Below are 18,269 nucleotides of genomic sequence, written 5' to 3'. Positions count from 1 at the left end.
ATAAAACGCGCCAATGTACAAAATATCACAGCGACTCTACGAGGGAAGCTAGGCTGAGACAGCAATGAGTTCACTTGTGAGAGCTTCATAGAAGCATGGATTTAAAGTGTTTCCATCAGCTCCTTAACCATTAGTACACAGTAGTTTTCTAATGCTTATAAAGCTTTCCTGCCAAACCGATGCAAAATATTCTTATTTCTACAAGTGATTATTCATATGCCTGTTTAGTGATCCCATAAAATATAAAAATCAATACCTGAATAGACACACTCATTATTTCATCTCAGAGTTCTGCTCTACTGTGAAGATTTCTCCAAAACATACCCAAATTCTTTATGCTCTGCTCATCTCTTCTTCCCTTTCGCTCCTACACCCCTCTAGTCACTCTGCCATAACTACAGCAAAATTCAGCTGCTACCCACTATCTCTCTTAACATACTATGGATCCTCAGCTATAAACATCTTCCTAAATACCAGTTTAAACATAAGATGTCAAATGTTTCACTTTTCCCACTATCTTTCAGGCCACTCCACTTGAATCTTCCACCCTTGCGTCCAAATCTAAGATTTAGCCAGTAATGTTTGCTTTGCTCCATCCAACATATAAATATGTCTCCAAGGTTTTTTATCTTAACTACTAATTTGAAATTATAAAATCTGCTACTATTCCAGCATTCCATTCAAGTAAATATATAGCTTACTTTGCTTTCAGTTGTTTAGATTCTTTTTGTTTTTGTTGAACACCACTTCAGGTGACATTTTATGGTAGCTAACGTAGCATATAATTCAAAACATGAATTGTCTGCTAAAATATTATGCACGCTAACGGTACTATATTGCATTATAAGCATCACAATATGTTGCAGATGTCACACATCTGAGGGGGAAGAGTCACTTTCATATACCACATAGAGTGCGAAGTTCTTATATACAGCATCTTATGATGCCTGTAACTACATCTCACAGCCTTGGAACCTTAGGCAAAATCTCATTGTAAATTCAGAGGCACAGGATCACATATCGAGGCAAACTACACAAAAAGATTACACCATAAAGGCTGCAACTCCATGCAGAACATATTCTTAAAACCATTTATTCCAGCACGCTCCTAAACCTACAGTCACTACAGTACTTACCTGCAACTGAGATTACTTTAAATACTGGTAAGGGGGGAAATGAGCTTTGGGCTTCAAATAGCAAATCTAATATATGTCATACCTTTCAGATTACTATAGACTTGATAGAGGAAGATCGCCCAAATGAGAATACACCTTTTGCTGCATCTATTTCCTGGAAACAGACGGCAAGACAAAATGCAACTTGATACTAAGTTTCTCATGGATGATTATTTTATTTTCAAAATGAACTGCACCCATTGGTTGTTCAGAGGTCTGTAACCAACAACCGAGGATATTTGTAAAGTAACTAGAACTGCCTTAATAGCTGTATAAAGAATTTGTACAAAACTGTCAAAATATGTACACAACAGCTTTGATAAAGAAAAAGAGGTTTGAATATACTGTTACACTTTGCTTTAAAAATGAAGCCTTCACATATGCTTCAGGCAAACATTAAGTTTACATTAAAACAGACTTCAAGCTGAAGTCTCAATTACACATAAAATACAAAACGTACGAACTTAAATTGTCAACAAACAAGTTAATTCACGTACATTAAATGTTAAAAAATATATATTTATTTCAAACTTCAGGTGCTTCACCTGGTACAGGTCATCATGATTTAAATAAGACAGGAAAACAATTGGGATCAGAGACAGGAAATGTTTAGTTCAGAGAATAGAAACTGTTAATTCACTTTTTAAAACAGAAAAGTCCACAACAACGTATAAAAACATTTCAGCTTTGCTTAATTCTGTTTGGAATACAGCCGGGAAGAATCATAACTGACGTCCCAATTATTGGGAGATGAAGTCTGGTCCATATCCATGTTTTGGCTGTAGGCAGTCAGAAAGTAGTCCCCACCTTCTCGGATCTGGCTTGTAGGCATGGGATATGCTGCTCCCAGAAATGTCTGATGAGTGAGAACGTTAAAATGACTGAACTGATGGGGCACACTTAACTGTCTGTTATAACTCTGAAAGTAACTGAAAGGAACTTGTTGGACTGAACTGCTTCTCTCTCCTTCAATAGAGCATGTTGTAGAAACTGGAGTAACTGGTTGTATGTCTTGCATGTCAATTTTAGAAGTCTTTTCTGTCAGAAGACCTTGTCCTTCAGCAGGCAGCAACATAACAGTTTGAGAGTTTTGCTTAGAATCTGTTCCATGAGATCCTTTGGTCTCTATCTGACAAGCTTCCAAGTGGGAATCATACTTTGAGGCATCATTGCAAACTTCTATTTGTGATGCTTCATCCCCTGAATCCAAAGACATGTCCTCCTCATCCTTTTCATCGTTTTCTACAAGAACTACATTAAGAAGAGAAAAATCCTACTCTATTGAAATAAAAAACGTGTTTTAAAATACTACGCACTACTCACACAGTGTTAGGCTTCAGGTCTGAAAGTCGCATATCACTTAGGGGATGGGTCTTCTGGCATTTTTGTCACATACTCAACACACATTTAACCCTCTGGGTGAACGTCCGGATAGTCCGATGCTAAAAGCTTCCACGAAATGTGTTCATGCTTACTGTTGGGAAACCCCAACTTCCAGCTCCAAAGGATTTAATGTCAAAACAGCATCTAAAGTTATACAGTAGGTCAGTATGTGATACGAGAATTGCCCAACACAATTACTGACACCCTTACTGACTGCTACTTTTCCAAACCTCATCTCCACTAGTTTTATCATAACCCTTCTACATTTCATGGGAACTTCTTGGATACCCCATTAGAACAATTCTAAACTTTAAGATGCCACACAGCACATTTTTCTTTCTAATGTTTAAACTGTGATTTGAACTTTGTTTTTTCCCATACTTTTTGGACCTTCAGTAAAAGCATACTAAAATTCCCTCTATTTCTAGCTATCAATATTTGAGCAAAATTAATGATTATTACCTGATTGTCTTTCATGATCAATGGGGGAATGGGAGTTATGGTGTCCAACGAGACTTTTAAAGTTGTGCATGAAGCGATCTACTGTAGTAACCACTATTCCATTTTCAGCGTACGTTGCAAATGTTAACACATTCTTTTCTAAAAATAAAAAAGCAAACGTGTTTCAACATATACTAATTTATGTATTTTTTTTTTTTAAAGGACATGCTCAATAGTGGTTTTCTACCTGTCAGGAAGACAATGTGCCTCTGCCGTGCATTTTGAGCTTGAAGTCTTATAAGACAATCCAGGTCTGGAGGATTTCGAGTTTGAGAATCACAACTATGGTATGACAGAATCTCAACCAAGTGTTTCTCTTGATAGGTATTCAAGAGTGTCAGCAAGCTTGTGGCATTTCTATTTGTTCTGGAGAAAAAAGAGCAATGAAACTTCTTTAAAACATGAAAGCATAGACTTGGACTGGCAGGTAAGGGAAGGAGACAGTGAATCTATACTAGTGCAAGAAAAGCTTTTTTGAACATAAACCTTTTGATGATTTAAAAATGGAGAAGGAATCAGCTTAATATACAGTAGGTATGGGAAACCTCTGGCTCTCCAGATGTTACTCAACTCCAACTCCCATCATCCTTGGCTACTGGCAGTGCTGGTTGGAGTACTGTAATTCAGCAATATATGGAGGGCCAAAGTTTCCCCACCCTGATATTTCAAGAAGAGTTGAAATATGAAAAACTGTACAACCCAAAAGTGGAAATGGGTGGGTGGGGGATAGTTTCTGAAATAGGCACAGAAAATAGATGCACTGCAAAGGTGACTGACAGAAAAAGACTATGGAAGTATTTAAGTAGAGATATTTTGAAAAGTAGTTAAATGCAAGTATTATGTTATCTTAAAATATTTTAAATATCTGAAGACGTAAGAAATAATACTTACCTGCCAAGTTCCTTCAATTTTTTCTGTATTTTACAGTGAACTTTCCATTGCCACTTCCCATGTGGAGTACTCAACACTTCAAGGAACTTTAAAAAACTGTTAAGTTTATCTAGTTTTGAAAACAGAAAATAAAACATGGTGATGGCAACAAACTTAGCTTCAAAAGGGGATTAGACAGAAGCAAACAGGGTAAGTCTCATCAATGGCTACTAATCATGATGGCCAAATACTGGTTGCTGGGGAACAACAGTGGAAGAAGGTTATGGTCTTCATGCACAACTTGTAGGCTTCCAAGAAGCATCTGGATGGCCACTGTGGTAAATGGTATTCTGGGCTAAACAGATTTTTGGTCTCATTCAGGACGGTTCTTCTAGTATTCTTACATTCTGTAATTAAATTTAAACTTAGTTTTCTTTCTATTTAATCTTTCTACTTTTAAGCTATGTCAGAGTTGAACTTTCTGGCAAGTTTGTTTCACCAAAAAATTTCAGGAGCATGCTGGATATCATCAGAAACAAAATTTTATTGCTGCATCTGCAGTTACTTGGCTTGGTTCACTTAGTCATATCTGTATTTTGATTACTAAAATTTTGATTATTAAGAGAATTTTTATATTTCCATGCAGTAATTACTTTCAAAAACCCCAATATTTTAATAAAACAATGCATTGTTTAAAAAAACTTACAAACATTCTACAACTGCAGTACAAACATTTCTCATTTTAGAAATTAAAAATTGAGCTTAATGGTACCCATTTGATCCTTGGGAGAGTACTGTGGATTCACTAACGGCCCTCTTATTTATTTTACAGAATTTATAAACTGCCTTTGCAGAGAGAAGCTATCAAAGCAGTGTACCATAAGATAAAATACAAAAGATTAAAACTCAAAAACTCCAGCACACCCACCCACCCACACCACAGTGCTTTGCTTTAGCCATAGTGTAGTCTTATATTGGCATCGGTGGTAACCACAATTAAAACTAACCAAGATGTGAGAATTCAGCAATGGTAATAACAGTTAGCACTAATATAGATATCACACTACAGTATGGTTAAACCAAGCAACATGCATGCCCGTAAGGGATTGTTTTGATTTTACTTCTGTACAGCACTTAGGATTTGAGGCAGTTATCACAGCTTCTAAATGATATCCAATGATGTCCACCTGATTGCACAATGGATTTCCATTTGGGAAGAGAGGAAAGGCTTCCCTTTACCTCATCATAATCCAACAGAGGAAACAACACCCCTCTAGAGCAGATTTTGGGGCCTCACAGGGGAGGAAGAGAAGAAGACTAATTATGCAAGCAGGTGACTTTGAACGTCACGCTATATATGTAGCTGAGCAAGGCTTTCACCACTAACATTTTTTTAGCAACGTAAGAAATCCTACCCTAAACACAATTCCACAGCAATATTTTGTAATAATAATAATAATAAAAGCTAATGACGGTTTAAATTTTTAAAAGGAATCTCAAACTGGTGCTTTGCTACTCAGGCACCTAGAAATCACATCAGTAAATTAGGAATATGAAAATATTTTTCAAACCCTGCCACTGACAACATTAAAAAATATATCTTACCAACTGTGACAGACTCTGGATTGAGAACAGATTCATCAGAGACAAGGATGCCACCAGAAACAAATAAATCATTGGAAGTATGATTTTTCAAATCATCCAAACTGTCAACACCAGCAAAATCGACACATGGAAGCCTCTTCAAAGCTACTAAACACGGTATCTATTCAAAGAAGGTATGTGGTTAGAATAATATAACAGTATAATGAGATTAAATTAAGACACAATATATGTTGGCTACTGCTCTTCCCTGCTTTTGTGACTATATTGTATCATTGTAGCATATGCATGCCAATAAATGAATTAATTATCACTAGTTAAGGCATTTGGATGTGCCCAGAGCAACAATGAATTATCGAACACCACCAAAATTACCGATTGTGAATTTTACATACCTTATGAATTATACTGTGAATATCTTCATTTTGAATGATTATAAGCAATTTATCCACATCGGTTCTCCCTCTCAAGAATTGCTCAGGATGGCACTCTGTATTACCTAATTTAGTAAGATATGCCTAAAACCAGCAAGCACAGGTGTTAAACCAACACATTTCATTTAAAACCTCCAGTGAACAATACAATTAGTAACTAAGAAACGTACTGCTAAACAGGTAGGTACAAGACTTTACTAAAATGGCATGCTTGTTATATACAGAATTTAATTGTTATATTAATCATTATATAATCAACAAGCATTTTCCAGACTTGCACCATTCTTTGCACAGGAAGAGTCAAGAAAAATGTACCATGCCTTAAATCTGTATAAAAAGGAAACCATTTATCAGCTGTTTTAACTACAAATGTTCATTACTTTGGTTTTGCTGCCCCCACCCCCCGCCGCTACCTTCTGGCATGGTCCTAGAGCCCTCCCACCTCCATCCCCAAGCTGGGAAATTGCTAACCAGACTTTGGGGGAGGAGATGGGAGGACTCTAGGACATTGTCAGAAGCCTCCTTTCCAAATCCCAGGTCCTCACTTACCCGGCTTTGGGAAGGCAGCACAAGAGTTGCCAAGGGCCACAAAAAAAGGCCTTAAGGGTCATGTATTAGACGGCCCTGATCCAGATTAAGTCACACTTAGACTATACCTGTTGAAATTAATGGGATTTAAGACAGTCTAACATTCATTTCAACAGGTCTCCTATGAGAATGACAGCCTGGACCCAACCCTATTATCTATGCTGCTGCTATGCTCATATGAAATAATATTGGCTTGAGTATTTTAAAAAAATCACTATAGTTTTATATGGCCCCTTGAGTATAATCCCAATGTGGTTACAAGATGAAGAAAGCATAAATGTTATCTCCTAAAATATAATGATAAAGAAACATATGGGAAATATACATACTTTTATTTCTTTACAAAGTGCATTCTCTTGTTTTTCATGAATGTAGAATTTCACAACATTTTTTTGGACATCTTTAATAATTTTGAAGATGCGTTTGAAAAAGCCGTCCTCAAATGGTATCTGGTTTATCATAGCACTGATGTCAGGCGGGGTTGCAAGGTTATCTGTAGATGTTGGAATCTTATCCGGATGGTGCCCAGGGTCAGCAGTAGACACATTTGGATTAGCTGGCGACTTCACTTCTATGTTGGTGCTCCCAGAACTCTGTTTTTTTCCTGTGTCCAAGAACACTAAATGATTCTGCTCATTAATGCTTGAATCTTCCTCCAATTTGTTACATGGTGGTTCTGGAAACCGCTCCATGTCAAAACCACTTGGAAGAGCTACTGGCTCTTCTGGTGGCAAATGTAATCCAGTGTCAGTAACTGAATCGCTTACTCGTCCAGGACTTCTAGTAAACGGGGCACTGTGGATAGCATACGAAGATGACGATGCAACAACATTGCTGAGCTGTTCACTCAGGTTCTCTATGTATTCCTGGACAGCAATATCTGATGCCTGTAAGCATATATATTCAGAAAGTCTTATTACCTTCTCCTGGGCTGAAAGGACAGGTCTGGGTATTGCACTGACATACATGATATTCTTCTGCTTCAAAATCTTCTGAATCTTTTTGGTAAAGAGATTGTATTCTTCCAATATTGCTGTTTCTATTATTCCAGTTATGGAGTGCTTATTTGGCAAAAAGTGTTCTGGCTCAAGTTCACACCGATCTTCAAAATTCTCTTCACCTGTATGTACTCCCTCTTCTATTCTTCCCGTCTTTGTGTCTGTAAATGCAGAGTATTCAAACTGATGATCAGAACTTTTTCTTTTTTTTATACGGGGGTCATCTTCAGAAGCATCCTTTGGTCGTGGACAAGCCAGTAATTCTTCTCGAGATTTCAAGCCTATATAGGAAGAGTCATTACTTATTATTCATGAAGCAGTAAGAGTAAATATCTATGCCATCAACAGCAATGAATTCGGTCAAACTGCATTTTATTGATAAAATACCAAGAATAAATTCAGTACAGTGGTACCTCGGTTGTCGAATTTAATCCGTTCCAGAAGACCATTCGACTCCCGAAACGTTCGAAAACTGAGGCGCAATGGGCGGTCAGCAAATTCCATTCAGAAAATGGAGAAACGCGCCTCAGAAGTCATTCAACCTCTAAGGTGCATTCAAAACGGAAGCATTCACTTCCGTTCGGCTTCCGAGACACTCGAAAACTAAGGTTCCACTGTATTAAAATTCCTGAGGCTACGCACATCCTTTCCCACAATTTTAACATCTACAGTGGTACCTCGCAAGACGAATGCCTCGCAAGACGAAAAACGCGCAAGACGAAAAGAGTTTTCCGTTTTTTGAGTCGTTCCGCAAGACGAATTTCCCTATGGGCTTGCTTCGCAAGACGAAACGTCTTGCGAGTTCTTGCGAGTTTGTTTCCTTTTTCTTAAAGCCGCTAAGCCGCTAATAGCCGTGCTTCACAAGACGAAAAAACTGCAAGACGAAGAGACTCGCGGAACGGATTAATTTTGTCTTGCGAGGCACCACTGTAGTCCTATGCCCTCTTAGGCCAGAACAGCAGCTCACTTAGACTTAAGAGTCCTCAAACTGATCTAAGGACACAGCTGGTGCCCTTATTCAGTCACACCAGGCACTAGCGAAGCATCTGTTCCTGCAACAGAAGTGAAGCAGTAATACTGGAGCAAAGCAAGTCTCCAATCTTTTTGGACCCATATACATATTTGCAACTCAGAGAATGGGCACAAGAATGATTAAATGGGCACAAGATCTTGGGCATAACATTATGTTTGCTGATTGGGAACAGTTATGGACCACAGACATGAAATTCACGGCATGTAATGCCTTAAGAGAGAATATTATGAAAATGATATACAGGTGGTACATAACCCCAGTCAAGCTTGCAAAAATATATCATTTGCCCGATAATAAATGCTGGAAATGTAAGGAAGTGGAAGGTACATTTTTTCACCTATGGTGGACGTGCCCAAAGATTAAGGCCTTTTGGGAAATGATCTATAATGAAATGAAAAAGATATTCAAGTATACTTTCCTGAAAAAACCAGAGGCTTTTCTCTTGGGTATAGTCGGCCATTTGGTGCCAAAGAAGGATAGAATCTTTTTTATGTATGCTACAACGGCAGCAAGAATACTTATAGCAAAGCACTGGAAGACTCAAGATTTACCCACTCTGGAAGAATGGCAGATGAAGTTGATTGACTGTATGGGATTAGCAGAAATGACCGGCAGAATCCGCGACCAGGGAGAAAAGTCAGCAGAAGAAGATTGGAAGAAATTTAAGGAATACCTACAGAAATATTATAAAACTAATGAACTTTGAAAAGATGTTGGTTTGAACTTTGGTGGTCTCCAGATGTTATGATAAAGATAATGGGGATTATAATTGTTTTTGTTACTAAATTTAAAAAAGTTGAGTGGAAAATAAGGTGATATTTTAAAAGGAATGTTAAGAGATTAGGATTTGCTGAACTAACAAATTGAACTAGAGAACAAGAAGGGGAGATATGAGGAAGTCAAAGAAATATGTGATTGAAAATTGTTATTGATATTGAATTGTTTTTAATTTTTTTTCTTTTTCTTTTTCGTTTTGTCTTTATTTAAAATTGGAAAATTTAATAAATATTCATTTAAAAAAAAAAAAGAAGCAATCATGGGCACTATACACATGCGCCCCACAACCAAGGACACAGTGCGACCTATTCCATTCGCTACAACATGTTAACAGTTGCTACAACCAACTGAATGCAACCAAGCAAGTTCTGGACACCCTAACTTCTCGCAATGTCAATATCCACACAGTTAACAGTTGTTCTGTTATTTAAAAAATAATAATAACAAGGTTTGCTTCCTACATTGCTTAATGTGAGGAATGCAGACCTTTGTCAATAGGTTAGATTGACAATACTGGTTAAAATACATTAAGCACCAAATAGGTAAAAATTATATGGGAATTCAATGTAATAAATATTGTACAGTATAGAAAGGCACGGGATGGACTTTATTATATAGAATATATATACTGCACTAGAAACTTTCGAACAAATTTGCAGAATGCAAATGAAACACTCAAAAGCCTCTTCAACTAGACATTCCATAAAAGGAGGAATGGGGGGGGGTGTTAAACACATCATTTTTCACACAACAATTGATAAGCAAACAATTGTTGTTGTTTAGTCGTTTAGTCGTGTCCGACTCTTTGTGACCCCATGGACCAGAGCACGCCAGGCACTTCTGTCTTCCACTGCCTCCCGCAGTTTGGTCAGACTCATGTTTGTAGCTTCGAAGACACTATCCAACCATCTCGTCCTCTGTCGTCCCCTTCTCCTTGTGCCCTCCATCTTTCCCAACATCAGGGTCTTTTCCAGGGAGTCTTCTCTTCTCATGAGGTGGCCAAAGCAATACAATACAGTACACTTATCTCTGAGCCAGTTTCTCACTGACTTGTGAGTTTTTCACAGAAGGAAAACTTTTGTAAATCATTAACATTATTGGGGAGCGTTATGTGTAACTGTCATGCAAGTTAACAAAACATCAATTCCTAAGAGAGCAGTGGGACAAAAATCAGCTTCAATCTCCTGTCTAAATACACTGTTTCAACAGGTGAAACATTGGGAAACCCTTTTAACTGTATGCTTTCAATTCCTTCTCTCCCTTTAGCCATTAGACTGAGAAGAGCTCTGCTTGACAGAAAGAGCAGGACTGCCTCCCAGGTGGCAAGTTTCCCCTTTGTGAAGGGAAACTGAGGATTTGCCTCCTGCAGCCCAAAACCTTAGGCTTCAAAATGCAAGAAAGTATTGCAGGCCTGACAATTACAGCTAGCCTGAACTTTGTGCCTAATTTAGAAAGAGAAATAATGGAAAGCTTTATTTGTTGATTTAGTTGTTAAATATTAATTGTCTTTTTGATGTATCAGAGAAAACTGGTGTCTGTTTACTGTACTGACCAAAAAATATTGTCTTTTTGATGTATCAGAGAAAACTGGTGTCTGTTTACTGTACTGACCAAAGGATGCTGACTTACCTTGTCAGCTTGACCTGTATTCAAACATCAATGACCCAAGCTCTTAAATATGAACCATGTGTAATCATAGTTGGCAATTAATTAAGGTTGGCAAAGAATAATAGATACCATAGTGAAAGACATGGAAATGGAAAATAAATAAGGCTAATATAACAATAAAAGATATTAAGGATGTTAGTAAGGTAATTCATTACACATAGGAATGTATTTATCCGTAACTGGAATGTGTTAATGTGTATGACATATAAAGGCCCAGCTCTACCTCTCTTTCAAATCAGAACCAGTGAAGGCGGTGAAGGTCCTGTGTGAGTGCCTAGAGGCAGTTGGAGGATGGATGGCGGCTAATGGATTGAGGTTGAATCCTGACAAGACAGAAGTACTGTTTTTGGGGGACAGGGGGCGGGCTGGTGTGGAGGACTCCCTGGTCCTGAATAGGGTAACTGTGCCCCTGAAGGACCAGGTGCGCAGCCTGGGAGTCATTTTGGACTCACAGCTGTCCATGGAGGCGCAGGTCAATTCTGTGTCCAGGGCAGCTGTCTACCAACTCCACCTGGTACGCAGGCTAAGATCCTACCTGCCTGCGGACTGTCTCGCCAGAGTGGTGCATGCTCTGGTTATCTCCCGCTTGGACTACTGCAATGCGCTCTACGTGGGGCTACCTTTGAAGGTGACTCGGAAACTACAACTAATCCAGAATGCGGCAGCTAGACTGGTGACTGGGGGCGGCCGCCGAGACCACATAACACCGGTCTTGAAAGACCTACATTGGCTCCCAGTACGTTTCCGAGCACAATTCAAAGTGCTGGTGTTGACCTTTAAAGCCCTAAACGGCCTCGGCCCAGTATACCTGAAGGAGCGTCTCCACCCCCATCGTTCTGCCCGGATGCTGAGGTCCAGCGCCGAGGGCCTTCTGGCGGTTCCCTCATTGCGAGAAGCAAAGCTACAGGGAACCAGGCAGAGGGCCTTCTCGGTAGTGGCGCCTGCCCTGTGGAACGCCCTCCCATCAGATGTCAAAGCGATAAATAACTACCTGACATTCAGAAGACATCTTAAGGCAGCCCTGTTCAGGGAAGTTTTTAATCTGTGATATTTTAGTGTATTTTTGGTTTCTATGGAAGCCGCCCAGAGTGGCTGGGGAAACCTATTATTATTATTATTATTATTATTATTATTATTATTATTATTAGACTATGTATATTAGAAGACAAGAAGAAGCTGTAAAATATGTTTGTGGAATCTGCTTGTTCGATGTTACTGTTCTGATCAAAGGTTAGTCTATTATAGTAAGATGACCTGCAGGGGACATCTTGACCAGAACATGATGTCCTGTCATGGCTGACGTGGAATGGACAACGTGGAACCAGTTACATACTTAGTATGGTGTAAACTGTATGTAAAAGACTAGTACTTATGGGACTGTCCTTTGCTGCAGTAAAGTTAATGAAGGGTATTGTTTTGCTGGAGTCCTTAGTTGCGTTTCTTATTGAATCCCCTACCAGGAATGAACCTGAGGGGTAGTTTTAACCACTCCCTTGACACTTTTTGCACAAGGCAAAAGAGAAGGGAGTATGCACACAATCCAGTCATTTCCTTTATTAGCCCCAAACCCATCCTAGTGATTAACGACATGAGAAATATACAAGAAAGAAATGATAGTAAAAAGACTTAAATTTGGCATGGTGCTAAAATCCAACTTCCAAAGAAAATATTTATATTCAAAAAAATATTTTAGGACTTGCTTTTTTACATAAGTTAATATCTGTAACTTTTTACTTCACAAACACAAATAGCCCCTGCTCTTCTAAGTCACCATGCACAATCTGATCAGTATTCAACATGCTTTCCTCCAAATCTTTACAGTTCTATTTTAACAATAGTGGGTGGGTCTACTCTCGTCATTTATAACATTTAAAATGCATTATTGAAATGTGACACCAGAGGGCGGTACAGAGCAGTGAGCCACTGGCAAAGGGAAACTGCCATTAAACATGATGGAACACTATATTTTATAATGTTTAGAAGATCACTGTAGATCCAGCCAGTGAAACACAGACTTTTCAATAAAGACTATTTAAAGTGTTATCAGTTATTAAAAGTTACTCACAAAATTATGAGTCAACTCTTGAGAGATTTACAAAGCAAACAACATGGATTACTCAGGCTAGGGTTTCTGATCCCACACTACCTTCTACCTTGTTCTGAAAGGTTGACCAACAATCTGCAACTGATTTGTGAAGAAGGGGAAATCGGCAACAGTCACTTCCCCTTATCTACCATGAATGGATTTCACCCACCATGTCTATTTGGGTAGGATAAAGGAAAAAGCAGAGTATTTAATGTATTCTGCTTTGATCAGCAAACTAGTAGCAAGCAAGCAAATAAACAAATAAATAAGATTTATTTCTTAGCATGTGAGAGATTATTTGTGTCTGCCTGCAAAGCCAAGTTAGATTTTAGAGGTCTCTGAATCCCATTTCATTCTATGAAATCCAACAAAGCTAAAAATCGAATTGCTGCCATTTGTGAACACAAGATTGCCAAACATTGCCAAACACTACCAAACATTTATTTACTACCATTGCAATGCTTGCAATTTTATTTTCCCAAATACAGAGGCAGCATCTAAACTACTGCACTGTGTCTTGTTTTGTATTGACTTCTCTTTCGTCTCTTGTATGTAATTCCTAGTAAGAGTATACTTACTAGAATACTCTTACTAGGGTGCTTTCACAGTCAACTTGTTCTCCGTTCAAGCAAGAACATTCCTTGTTTTATTTCTAAAAACTAAACCATGCTTAGATGAAAAAAGTTTAAATAGGTTTACAAAGAGAATAAAACAATAAAATTATTCGTAAAAACAGTTGAAAACAAGTATTTAAAACATTTTTAAAAACGAAAATCAACAATAAGTTAAAACAATTTAAAAACACACATTTCCAGGAAACCTGTCTGAACAAAAGTATTTATTTAGAGTACAGTGGTAACAAATCAGCAACCAGTGCAGATCCCTGAGCAAATGTGTTATATGCATTCTGCATCAAACTCAAGGGAAGCCTCAAGTAGTGTATTGTAGTAATCCAGTAATCTATGCATGAGCCACTGTAGCCAAGTTTCCCCCATCCAGCAACAGTTGTAGCTATCACAACAGCTGCAGTTGGTAAAATGTGCTTCTAGCTGTTGACGCTACCCGAGCCTCCAATGAAACGAGCTAAATCTAGAAGCACCCGCAAACCTGCTCCTTCAGGGGCAGCAGAACCCCATTCAGGGTAGGCAATTTATCCATTTCTCAGACATAGGAACTACTTATCCAGTGCCTCCAGCTGCTGGGATGCTGGATGCAATAATCCTATACACGACTGTGACATGTTTGGGAAAGTCTTGCTTCTAAGTTTCGCTCCTGCACATAATGCTGCACAAACCGTCCTAATACTAAAACATTCCTAGAATGTTCAGTTCACATTGAGTTCGTACCTGACTTGTTCTTAATGCGTAGTTGACCACATCTACGGATGAATGCTATATCAATCACTAGTAAAAGTTTAATAAGGAGGTTTTCATGCCTGTCCAATTCTGTGTTCCCTTTCCCACCCCTTAATCCATTGGTGATTAATGTAATCTTTGCTTTGTACTTGTGTTAACCAATCAGCAATAAGCACATATGTGGCAATGCTGTAATATTCAATAAAAGGGACTCCCCGAGACTTGCTCGAGAGATGCCTCCCAGATGACACTCGCTACCTGTCTGTCGTTATTTCAACCCAACATCTGGCGACCCCGACGTGCCAGATCCCTCACGCAGCCAAACCCCTGTACTTCACTCGACTGGAAAAGTCTCAGCGCGCTACTTCGTGAGTATGGGGGGGGAATTGACTAAATTCCAAAAAGAGCATGCCAAGGAGCTACTCTATCTCGTTAGACAGCGGGTGGCGGGTGTTCATATTTCTTTAAAAGAAATTGAACAATTGCTATGTGAGATTGCTTGCCAATGCCCTTCTTATCCAGAGGCTGGTTCTTTGGAAGTAGAAACTTGGCAAAAGATCGGAAAAACTCTTTTCGCAGAACCGAGGGCTCCGATTCATTGTCTGCTTACTTGGCAGAAGTGTGCAGACGCCGTCGCTAGATTAGGACCTCAGGCATCTCCGACGGCACCTGCTCTTTTGTCAGTTGCAGACAATCCCCCACCTTACCCCAAGATTTTACCTCCATTGCAACCTTGCCAGCCCCTCCCTACGCCTCAGCCCACATCCACCCCCCCCATCCCTCCTTCGCCTGCCCCAGCCCCTGCGTGCTCTTCTACAGGAGCTGTGCGCGCCGCGCTTTCTTTAGCTAGGCAGAAAGGGCTCCTGTCCTTAGAGGAAGAGTCTGAATGGGCTGGGGAAATGCCATCTGCTTTCCCTATCTCCTATACCAACCCAGGAACTGCGCAGCAACAGGTAATGTACGAGGCGCTTCCTTATTCTGTTATGAGGGAACTAAGGAGAGCCATTACTGATTCTGGTTTAAAATCCTCCTATGTGATAGGGATGCTGGAGGGGATAGCAAGCGGTTACACAATGCTACCCCAAGATTGGAAAGATTTGATGCGCATGCTTTTATCTCCAGCGCAATATGTAGTTTTTGAAAGTGAATTTAAGCATAATGCAGCAGCCCTGGCTGATCCGCAGCATACAGCCAATCAACTCTTTGGTGCTGGTCCGTATGATAATATACCAGCCCAGGCGACACTAACACCTTTGCATTTCAGTCGCACCGCGACCTGTGTGCAATGCGCCTTTCGGAAAGTCCCTGTCTCAGGGCAACCACTGAGCTCCTTTGTTAATATTAAGCAACAACATTCGGAACCCTACCATCAATTTATAGATAGGTTGAAAGAATCAGTCACTAGGCAGGTTGATAACACTACAGCCCAAAATGAATTGATGAAAAAATTGGCTTTTGAAAATGCAAACACCGACTGCAAAAAGGCATTGCAGTCAGTTATACATCGCCCTAAATATGACCTGGCCGATATGATTCAAACTTGTGCAGAAATTGGAAGCCAGAGTCATGCAATGTCCTTGCTTGCCGATGCCATCCAAGCTGGCAATAAGCCAACAGCTTGCTAGGATTCAAGCTAGGCTTGCTTTTTGTCATCCATCTCACCACTGCATTCAAGCACCCTAGGGACTGCGTGGCCTCTTCAGATTCAGATGTTATGGAGAAATAGAGCTGGATACCATCTGCATACTGCCGGCACCTCACCCCAAAAACTCTTAATGGCTGCTCCATATAGATATAAAATAGCATCAGAAATAAAATAGTGTCCTGTAGCACCCCATAACTTAACTGCCAGGGAGCTGAAAAGCACTCTCCCATTCCTCAGAGCTGGTCCAGGAGGACAACATGAGAGATCAAGCAGCAGGAGCAAGGTTGCTCTCCTGTCCATGCTCTGCAAAGATCTTCCATCAGGGTGACCTAAGCCAACTCAGTCCCATACCCAGGCCTGAACCAAGACTTGAATGGATCTAAATAATCTGTATCATTTAAGAATGCCTACAGTTGCCCCACCACAATCCTCTCTGCCATCTTCCACCAAAAGTGAATATTTGCAACTGGTTGGTGATTGTTCCAGCGCAATGGGTCAAGAGTCAGTTTCTTTAGGAGCAGCCACACCACTGTTTCTTCCCAAGGTAGTGGGCCCCATCCCCTCATCCAATGAAATTTTAACCATGCTCTGGACCCATCCAGTCACCTCCCTTCTGTCAGATTTAATAAGCCAGGGGGGAGAGGGGTCAAGAGGGCATGTGGTCATATTATCACCAGCACCTTGTCTACATCAGATGATTGCATTAGCAGAAACTGGTTCCACAACACACCCTTCATAGTGGCACTGCACAGCTAGAGCAGCAAAAAGGGTGAAGTCAAGAGCACTCTTAAATTGAGTGACTTTATCAATCTTCAAAGTTGTAGGCAGTTGGTCAAAATAGGTCTCTGAATGCCCACAAGGTCCTTCCCCCACAGAAGGTGTCAATAGTCTCTGGACATCCGAAATAACTCCGCCACCAGGCTACCAAAGGATGCAATGCAAGCTGTGAAGTGACCATTTTTGGCACCCTGCACTGCCACATAATAGGCACGATTATGTGCTCCAACAGGTGTTCAGGTGGATTTTTTAAAATTTAAATCAGACTTTTAGGGGGGAAATCTTTCTAAAGATTGTTTTCAATTTAAGTTATATTATAGTCCAAAGGCTATTCATCACGAAATAAGGATTTGTTTTAAGTTTTTCATGTGTGCTAAAACTCAGTCTAAGGTTATTTTTTTTAAAAAAATTGTTTAAACACATGAGTTAACAAACATGGACACATATGCTTTAATGTTATTGTTTTACTTAAATAAATTGTTTAAATTGTTCTTAAGGAAATGATTAATTTTCTCCTTCCAATAAAGTACAGCAGAAAAGTTGTCCAAATATAAACAGTTAACTTATTAAACCTCACAATAATTTCATAATTATCTGTCAATGTAGAAAATGTATTATTCCAAAAATGAAATCTTCATCTGGTTGTAAATATTAAGATTATACCAGCAAGAATGAGTCTTTCTGTAAAAAAATTAAAATGATTTAAATCAAGTCTTACTGACTAGTGATTTAAATCAATTTGATTCAAATCAAATCCACCCTGCTTCCAAGCAAGACATGCCACTTCTGTTCTAATCCACACCCAGTTTGTTTCATATTCCAGAGCTCCTCAAAATACCAAGAGGCTCCTCAGGCTCCACAATGCCATATAGGATTGCATCAGCTGCCCATTTTATCTTGCTTTTCCATAATGAGAACAGGAATTCAACAGGATCTTCAGCTTTCTCCATTGGAAGACTTCCCAGAGTATGCAGAAACTCATCAGGTTCCATCAACCTCTGAGGGCACCTAAATAGGCCCACCACCCTTACAGGGGAGAATTGCCATTGTCCATCCAATCTTAACCAGATAATGGTCTGACCATGACAAGGAAGTAAACTGCACTCCCCTTATCCTCAGTCCATCCCTCATATCACTTGTGGCAAAGGCAACATCAATGGTATGTCCCGTCTGGTATGCTGTACAGTCATACCTCGGGTTGAAGTTGCTTCAGGCTGAGCGTTTTTGGGTTGCGCTCCACGGCAACCCAGAAGTAACAGAACGCATTACTTCTGGGTTTCGCCGCTCGCGCAGACGCTCAAAATGACGTCACACGCATGCGCAGAAGCAGCAAATCGCGACCCGCACAGAATGCATTCTGGTCTGGATGCGAACGGG

General features: G+C 39.7%; 1 protein-coding gene across 15 annotated transcripts in view; it reads right to left on the bottom strand.

Annotated features, from left to right (window-relative positions):
- TASOR (transcription activation suppressor) overlaps positions 1-18,269 on the bottom strand; it is a 78,172-nt gene that overhangs the window by 23,613 nt on the left and 36,290 nt on the right. For 5 of the 15 annotated variants that reach the window (XR_014545338.1, XR_014545339.1, XR_014545341.1 and 2 more), the window contains 6 exons: positions 6,883-7,832; positions 5,927-6,049; positions 5,535-5,694; positions 3,951-4,059; positions 3,247-3,425; positions 3,021-3,158 (listed from right to left, as the gene is read on the bottom strand). Coding sequence is in view for 8 of the 15 variants with exons in the window: in XM_083602904.1 (XP_083459030.1) it covers positions 3,021-3,158; positions 3,247-3,425; positions 3,951-4,059; positions 5,535-5,694; positions 5,927-6,049; positions 6,883-7,832 (1,659 nt within the window). In the remaining 7 variants the exon portion in view is untranslated. Of the gene's footprint in view, positions 1-1,331; positions 2,703-3,020; positions 3,159-3,246; positions 3,426-3,950; positions 4,060-5,534; positions 5,695-5,926; positions 6,050-6,882; positions 7,833-18,269 lie in introns of those variants that run through there. The other 10 variants (XM_083602897.1, XM_083602900.1, XM_083602901.1 and 7 more) reach the window with 3 other exon arrangements.

This window comes from Podarcis filfolensis (genome assembly GCF_964270895.1).
Source record: "Podarcis filfolensis genome assembly, chromosome: 2".
Classification (NCBI taxonomy): Eukaryota; Metazoa; Chordata; class Lepidosauria; order Squamata; family Lacertidae; genus Podarcis; species Podarcis filfolensis.
The sequence above is the reverse complement of the archived record's forward strand: the minus strand, read 5'-3'. Positions and strand labels throughout refer to the sequence as shown.